At 39.7% G+C, this 9,127-nt stretch overlaps 1 protein-coding gene across 1 annotated transcript in view; it reads right to left on the bottom strand.

Annotated features, from left to right (window-relative positions):
• fancb (FA complementation group B) overlaps positions 1-9,087 on the bottom strand; it is a 21,166-nt gene extending 12,079 nt beyond the window's left edge. The window contains exons 1-7 of the mRNA XM_061723397.1: positions 8,003-9,087; positions 7,015-7,170; positions 6,829-6,918; positions 4,564-4,692; positions 2,946-3,118; positions 889-1,307; positions 560-797 (exon numbers count right to left, since the gene is read on the bottom strand). Of these exons, the coding sequence (XP_061579381.1) occupies positions 560-797; positions 889-1,307; positions 2,946-3,118; positions 4,564-4,692; positions 6,829-6,918; positions 7,015-7,170; positions 8,003-8,911 (2,114 nt within the window). The 5' untranslated portion in view covers positions 8,912-9,087. The remainder of the gene's footprint in view (positions 1-559; positions 798-888; positions 1,308-2,945; positions 3,119-4,563; positions 4,693-6,828; positions 6,919-7,014; positions 7,171-8,002) is intronic.
• Positions 9,088-9,127: the final 40 nt, after the last annotated feature.

The raw sequence follows: 9,127 nt of genomic DNA, 5'->3' as shown, positions 1-9,127 counted from the left end.
ATATCCCGAATGATAAATCACCATGTAAACAGGAATAACCCTGTTTGCTCACGCATTTAAACGGAATATTCCAAATGTTTCAGTAACCGGAATATTAGTAATAACCCGAATTTTGACTGCATGTAAACGTAGAGTGGCACTGAGGGAAGGACAAGAGGCAGCTAGAGGTAGCAAATGTTGAGGTTCCCTTTGGGAGAGATGAGGATGGACAGATCAGAGGGACGGCTCATGTTGGATGTTTTGGAGATCAAGTCAGAGAGGCCAGACTAAGATTTGAGGTTTATTGGGAAGAGGATGGGAAGAGGATGGAGGCCTAGAAGAAGACCAAAGGGGAGCTCTATGGATGAAGTGAAGGAAGACATGACGGTTGGTGTGAGAGAAGAGGATGAACAGGATAGGCGTAGATGGAGACTTGCTGTGGCGACCCCTGAAGGGAGCAGCAGCCGAAAAGGAAAACAGGCGTAGGATTAAAAATGCATCCTTCCAATTAACAAACCAGTGACAAAGTGAGAGCTCAAACTCAACTAATACAGTTATTTTATTGATGGCACTTATTTACCTGCAGTGGACGGACAGTTCCCCCTGGAAAGGGCTGTCATGCTCCCAGCGCAGCAGCGTGAGAGCCGATGGTCCTGCAGACTCTAACAGCAGATACCGAGGGAGCACGTCTATCTTCTTACAGCCCGCTCTCTGCATCCAGGCATCCATGTCACCTAAGCTGTAATCAGGGGAGTCTATGAGGAAGACCCAGCGATCCAGCACTGCCAGCAGACTCAGCAAGTCCTCTCTAAGCTCATCTGAGCAAAAGAGACAATATAAGAAAACATTCACGAGTCATGGTTACTATTTCTAAGGATTCCAGAAAGCTGGGGGTTTTTGTGATTGTACCTGGTTCGTGTTGAGGTTTCAACATCCGGGTTTGGAAAACGTTATGGATGTCTACTGCGACCTCACCACAGTGCAGGACGGCGGGTGTGGGGCCGCTCACGGGGGAAGGAGCATCTGCTTTCTGCACGTAACGGAGCATGACGCGGCACTTGGCCGAGCCGGAGTTCAGCAGAGGTGCCAGCTCGGTCACCGCAGTCACGGCCAGTCCGCATGTGTTGAGATCATCGCTGGCAGAGTGGCGTTTGCTTCGTTTGGCCGCGGGGGCAGATGAGGAGGAGGAGGAGGAAGAGGAGGAGGGTGGTGGCGTCGAGGGGCCCGGCGCAGCGAGCTGCCACACTTGGCTCCGGGTCTGGATGACCGCGGGCGTGGAGCCCCGGCCCGTCGCTGTCAGGAGGGATAAGCTCACGCCGCTCACCGGTCTGGAACAAGAATAACACATCGCCAGGAATCAGATGTCACCCGGGTAGCAGGTAATCAGAGCTGAAATGAGATGCGGAAGCGCAGCTCGCGTGCGCGCAGCTGAACGTGGGACAGCTTGCGTGCTAATTAACAGCAACAGTTCCAGGTGGTGGAGTTACATCAGCCGCACCGGTGTCGACCATCAGAAACGGCGACGCGCGGCTCCCGAGGCGCTCGTGTCAGAAGTAGTTTCCCTCCAAATGTTCTCAGATAAAAAAAAATTCAATAAAAGAAAAACAACACAAACAAAAATAAAAAAAACAGGAACAGGTGGATGGAGGAATGAGATAACGTCTTCTTGCTCCCACGTAGGGGAGCTGGGAGAGTTACTAAAAAGCAAGTTGCCATGGCGACAGCCTCGCCGCTTTCCCGTAGACGTCTGGGGCCCAAGTTTGTGCCATTTGCTGACAGATATCTACATTACTTCACAAAAAGAGTCTTTTTTTAAAAAGATTTCAGTCATGTAAAAATAATTTAGCCATTGCGATGAGCTCAATTTAACATTTGTCAAATGTTTCAGCTCAGTTAAACCCAAACAGGCAGCGTTCATGTGGTGTGACAGCTGAGCAGTGATACTCCTCACTTGGTTAAAATATAATTAGCATAATCACCGGCTTCTTTACCAAACTCAAAACTTGATCCAGATGAGCAGATTAACTCTAAATTATACCTGACAAGGTTTAGTATATGAATTTTCTGCACAAATCACTACCAAGTGGCACTGCACTTTTTATTTTTACCTGTTATTTCTATTTTTATCTTTTTTTTTTATCTTTATATGGGTGTTTGGTTTATGGGGTGTTTTATTTGTATATGACAGTGCCAGAGGTGTCAAAAGTATTCACATTCATTACTCAGGTAGAAGTATAGATACTAAAGTAAAAGTATAAAAGTACTGATTTCAAAACTACTTAAAGTATAAAAGTAAAAGTAATGTAAGGGGGACAAAAGCCATTAAGGACAAAAGCCATTGAAAATGAATGCATCTTAGTATAATGCAAATATATTAAAGAACCATATATGTGTACTATTGAGCATTAACATGTGTTTCAGAGAGCAGAAGATATGATGACTAGTTGCTATAAGTATTGTAATGGTGCAAAAAGTCAAACTTCAGAGGCATGTTATCATTTATCCTAACCTTTACTGGAATGTACATCCAAGTTTAGTTGCAGGAATCTGAGGGAACGGATGTAAGAACAAAACTGGACAAGAACATCTGAAACAACCACAACCAAATTCACTCTATCCGGATGGAGCTATTTAACTGGATAGTTTTTGTTTAAAGTCCGAAATGAAATAGAGTAACGAGGCTGTTTTTAAAATGTAAGGAGTGAAAGTAAAAAGTCGTCTGACAAATAATTACTCCAGTGAAGTATAGATAACCAAAATTTCTACTTAAGTAAGGTAACGAAGTATTTGTACTTCGTTACTTGACACCTCTGGACAGTGCTGAGTGAGTGAGATGGAGATGTCAATTTCCCCGAGGGAACCTCCCAAAGGGATTAATAAAGTCATCTGAATCTGAAGTAGATGACCTCTCGATCCCTAATATCTCCGTCTACACGATCATTGATCACAGACTAAATGGCACTTACGCAGCGACGTCAGCGGTTAGCATCACTCCCACGACCAGGCGGTCCTCCGTGACGCGATGCCAGAGTTTGTCAACTTGAGGTCTTGGAGCCGCTGCTGGCGCGTCCTGCATCTCGTCATCCAAGGTTCCATCGTTTGACTCGTCATCACAGTCCCAGAGAGCGACGAGAGCTTCCTAGACGGTGAGGGGGGAGACTATAATCAGCCATGACAAGTGCGTGACACCAGTCATTTAGGCGATTAGTGGACTTTTCCAATGTCTTCCGAAACAAAAAAGAGGGCAGTTAGCTCAACTGGGTACGGAGACCACACTGCAGGTCCTCATCGCAGCTGGACTACATTATTATGTTATTATCATTAACATTATGTTCCATTATATCCTCTTTTGTATGTGTATATTTGATCATTCTGACCACTTAACAGTATAATGCTAAAAAAATCTAATTAATTTTTTATTTGCACATAAAGCTCACAAATTAAACACATTTTTAACATTTCCAGGAACCCCAGTTCCTAGAAATCAGCTTGAAGCAGAATATAGAAAGAAAGAATAAAGACAGTCTCATGTACAGATTTGTTTTCAACTTTTAGACTTTTCCTCGAGTCGTTTCTAATATTTATTATTTTTACTTTATGTCTCTAAACTTGTAAGTCACTGGGACAGTTTTTTTCCCCTCAAGTTTTAGCCACCCTTTTGACTGCGTTACTCCATATTGGATTACGTATATACCCTTTTGTATTTTTTGTATTTGTTTTACCTAACCTTAAAAACAAAAGAAAAATGCATTTCCACATACAGTACATTAAGCAGAACATGTGCAATAAGAAATTACAAGTTTTTCATTCATGGGCCAATAATAGAACAAAAAAAAATGGTGCAATCTCATGTGAAAAAGTAAAAATAACACGTTTTATTATTTTATCTGAAATGAAACCCTGACATTACAGAATACATGATTGTGTAAAAGCTGAGATATTAATACAAGTGGTTTTAACGAGTATCAGTGGGGCTATTTTATCCTCTAATGACCTTTTAAATCTGACACTGGGGGGAAAAATTTTTAAAAATAAATAAAAATGTTACTGATCTCTGGTATATGCGTGACTGCGTAACCCTAACCCTAATACAATGACAAAAAACAACAATCCCCGAACATCTTGTTAGTTTTGAATATGGAAAATAACTCATTTTAAGTGTTGTTTGTTTTGTTGGGGGGCTCTTTTAAAACAGCAAATTTATTAAATCAAATTGGTATTTAAACAGTTAACATAATTAAATAATTCTATATTGGGTGATTTTGATTAGAACTGAAGTTGATTGAAAGATCTAAAAAAAAAAAAAAAAGTAAGATTTTTTTATCTATGTTTTTATAAAGGTTTTGAGAGTGTACGTTTTGATCCTTTAAGGATCCCAAAGGTCATCAAGATTGAAGTGACCAACAGGGGTTACATCTTCTAAAAATGTACACAGTAAATACACTATTAATGCAAAGAGTTTCTCACCATTCCAGTGTAAAATGTTATTAAATTGAAGTATCAACAGCACAAAACTGCAGATGTTTAATCATCCAAATGCCTCAGTGTGTGAGTGTTGGTCGTGTGTGTAAACGTGAGCAGTACCTGCTCATGCTGGCTCAGAACCGTCTCCCTTCCTGAAACCACATCCCCGAGGACCTGAATGGACTGCTGAAGAACTCTGTCCTTCACTCTCAGCTCTCCCTGAAGCTCTTGAAGGACAATCAACCCATTCTAGGCAGAAAAATCTTGTTTAAGTGACAGTACGCATTGTACGCCGGGAACATGTTAATTCACAAAATGTAAGGTCACATGAAGAAGCGAGTACACTACATGTCTCTTGTATAGTTTCATGGATGCAGACATTCAAAAGAAAGAAAAAAAAAAGCAGATCTGGCCCTTTCCAAGGCTTAAAATTAGATAAATAAAACATGACATGGACAGCACATGACATATTACATGGGGTTATTATTTATTTAACAAAAACTGGGCTGAAATGCATTTGTCTATATATATATATATATATATATATATATATATATATATATATATATATATATATATATATATGTGGTGAGGATGGATGGATGGATGGATGGATGGATGAATGGATGGATCTAAATGCACAGTTTGTGAAAAACGAAGCACACTCTTAAAGCAGCAAGTAGCAGCAGGTGGTGCTAATCAAACGTACTGGATTATTTAATTAACAAGTGTGAACAGCTCAGTAAAAGCAGCACTTTTGGCAGTTTGCAAGTCAGGAGGATTCAAGTCTGTGTTGGGACAATTCCAAAGAGGAAAGACATCAGGAACGATTTCAAACAAACACCTGTTGTTTTCGTCTGGGAAAGGTAATAAGGCCACCTCAAAATAATTTCAAAATAAAAGAAGTCTATCCTTCTACAGTGAGAAAACTTAGTCACAATGTGAAAATTATCAGAACAGTTGTTATTGTTCCCAGGAGTTTACACCAAGGTCAGACTTAACAATGCTCAGAGAAACAAAACAAGAGCTACTTCACGTCTCACTCTCGAGGAACTGGAAAGAAATCTATCCATCTAGTCGGACAAAACTGGAGAAAAATTGGACAAAATCCCAGAGGGACATATCAGAGTCTGGTATGCCAAAGCTTCCCAAGAGACTCTTGGGGGGGAAAAAAAAAGGAGCAGCACAGCCTCTTTTGCAAAGATACATCTCACCATATCAGGAAAACTTCTAGTACTGAACAAAAGAGACGTAGAGATGTCCAATCTTAACGTACAGACGTGTTTAGTAACAATTAAAAATTGCATACTAGCACAAGACCTCATACTGCAGTGATGTCATGTTTTTTTTAAATCAACTTTTCACACACTGTGCAGTTCAGCCCATCCATCCATCCATCCGTCCGTCCGTCCGTCCGTCCGTCTGTCCATTTTCTATGTCCGTTTAATCCTGTGAAGGGTCAGGGGGGTCTGCTTGAGCCTATCCCAGCTCATTACAGGTGAGAGGCAGTTCTCAATCAGTGCAACAATTATCATATATACACCTTGTACTTATGCTTTAGAATACTTACAGGACTGTCACAGAAAATTAGAATATTGTGATAAAGTTCTTTATTTTCTGTAATGCAATTTAAAAAAAACAAAAATGTCATACATTCTGGATTCATTACATATCAACTGAAATATTGCAAGCCTTTTATTATTCTAATATTGCTGATTATGGCTTACAGTTTAAGATTAAGATTTCCAGAATATTCTAATTTTTTGAGATAGGATATTTTAGTTTTCTTAAGCTGTAAGCCATGATCAGCAATATTAAAATAATAAAAGGCTTGCAATATTTCAGTTGATTTGTAATGAATCCAGAATGTATGACATTTTTGTTTTGTAATTGCATTACAGAAAATTTTAGTTTTAGTTTTTCCTCACTAGGAGCACCACCGCAATTTTGTTTTGTTCCTGAAAGATAATGACAATTAAAATTCTTGAACCTTGATCACAGCAATTGTTCGATACTTTAAAACTAATTTCAATGCTTAGACCTTAAAAGTGCATAAAAGTTGCGCATAAGAATTAAAATATTGCTCACAAACTCAATTAAGTAAAACAACATTTAAAAAAAAAATAAGAGTGAGCTAAATACAACGTGAAATGCATCTCATTGATCTGCGTGATCTGCATTTTTACTTAAAAAAATTAAGATCTGGTTAAGACCTGAAAACTTTTTATTATGTCCCGACACGTACATATTTTTTTTTTAATATCTAGTTTCACATCAATAGTTTCACACCTCATACAAATTCCACCATTAATTATACCAATTATATAGTGACAAAAAGATGTGTATGAAGTTCATGCTCTACAACATTGTGTTGAAAAGGCTCACCTGTAATCTGGACTCTAACGCTTGAAGCATGAGCAGGTAATTCTCTGGTGCAGGAGGGGCCGTCTTTGATGTTTCCGAATCTTGATCACCCTGAGAAATGTATTTTACAATTCATCTTTGTGAACAGAAATTAATGCAACTATATGAGATATGCTGTAAGTCAGCAAAGTTAAAAATCTGGCGTACAGAGTAGGAAACACCACAGAGGTCAGTAATGAGGAATTTCCCCAGCGGCTCTCCTGCTACTCCTTGATCTTCGAACACCAGCAGCATTTGTTCTGTTCCACATCCCAGAAAGTCCTCCACGTGTACAGAACTGACACCTGACCACTGGCAGGCTATCTGGAGGAAGGTGGGAACAAATAAAGTACATTTTTCAAAAGTTAATCATCAGAATGAACAGAGGTGTCAAGTAACAAAGTACAAATACTTCGTTACCTTACTTAAGTAGAAATTTGGGTTATCTATACTTCACTGGAGTAATTATTTTTCAGACGACTTTTTACTTTTACTCCTTACATTTTCACGCAATTATCTGTACTTTTTACTCCTTACATTTTAAAAACAGCCTCGTTACTCTATTTCATTTCGGCCTTTAAAAAAAAACTATCCAACTATCTAACTATTGCTCCATCCGGATAGAGTGAATTTGGTTGTGGTTGTTTCAGATGTTCTTGTCCAGTTTTGTTCTTACATCCGTTGCCCTCAGATTTCTGCAACTAAACTTGGATGTGCATTCCAATAAATGTTAGGATAAATGATAACATGCCTCTGAAGTTTGACTTTTTGCACCATTACAATACTTATAGGGAACCAGTCATCATATCTGCTGCTCTCTGAAAGACATGTTAATGCTCAATAGTACACATATATGGTTCTTTAATATATTTGCATTATACTAAGATGCATTCATTTTCAATGGCTTTTTGTCCTTAATGGCTTTTTTCCCCCTTACATTACTTTTACTTTTATACTTTAAGTAGTTTTAAAACCAGTACGTTTATACTTTTACTTGAGTAAAAAACTTGAGTTGATACTTCAACTTCTACAGGAGTATTTTTAAACTCTAGTATCTATACTTCTACCTGAGTAATGAATGTGAATACTTTTGACACATCTGAGAATGAAAGTATAGAAATGACTAATAATGCTTTTGTTGTTGTTTTTTTTTTACCTGCAATGTTTCCTTCCACACAGCACAAACGTTGCCCTGGTGAAATAATATGACAAAAAGGGAGCCGTTTCTCCCCGTGTTAACCATCTGAATCTCTTTGGCTTGCTCAAAGGGTAGTTGGCACACATCTTTCACCATGCCATTCTCAAAATAGACAAGTTGCTGATTGGAAGTTGCTGCAATCAGAGTACATTTCAGCACATCTTCTCCTCTGTCGGCCCCGAGCACCAGGATGCACTGAGTGATGCTGATGTAGGGATGAGGCAGGATGAGGCCGCCATCAAACATTTCTTCATCTCCAATAAAACACCCAAATGTTGAGCTTGTGGGTTTGTTTGGGCTTTGTTTTGAGATGTTTTGCAGTCCCAGAACAAATATCTGTCCTCTGTGGAGGGGCAGTTCTCCAAATATGCAGTGGGAAATTTGACCTGGTATCTTTCTGACCCCTTTAGTCTGCAGAGATGTATAAAACACACTGTTCTCGTGACTCCACAGCACTGTGGGGCCCCCGAGGATGCACACTTTGTCCTTTATCTGATAAGGCAGTTTAAACTCAATACGAGTCTGCAGCTGATTAGAGCCAATCAGTGTGAGAAGTCTGTAGTTAAAGCTTTTTCCCTTCTTCTTTGTCATCAAAACACAGGGCGTCCTGTCCCTGTGCTGAACATCTCCTGCACATCTGCAGCTCACAATGTCCACATGTGCTGATATCTTGCTGCTGCTGATGACAGCCGCCCCCTCTCCCGAGGTGCAGAACGTTTTGCACGCTGGATCAAATGAATAACTGCAGAATTTCAACTCCATTTTTGCAGTATCAGGTGTAGTTGACTCTCGTAAGAGGTGAAATGATATTATCTTTCCGCGGTGTGACAGGCGAGCTTGATCATCCCCCGAGTGTAACCTCTCCATTATCAAACACACACTTTTCAACGGTTTCTTACCACGTCCCCTCGCATCAATAAAGTGCAATAAATCAATAAACGTGTGTTTTCTAAAATTACCCAAAGAAAAAACACATAAGCGCAACTTAACTTTTAAAAAACGATTATTTATATACTGCAAACAGCGCGCCACGGGAACTGAACGCTTCCTGTCGCCCCAAGTGCATTGTGGGTACGACTTGGT

Source organism: Cololabis saira, chromosome 6, assembly GCF_033807715.1.
Source record: "Cololabis saira isolate AMF1-May2022 chromosome 6, fColSai1.1, whole genome shotgun sequence".
Classification (NCBI taxonomy): domain Eukaryota; kingdom Metazoa; phylum Chordata; class Actinopteri; order Beloniformes; family Belonidae; genus Cololabis; species Cololabis saira.
Note: the sequence above shows the minus strand (reverse complement) of the source record. Positions and strands in the feature narration are given on the sequence as shown.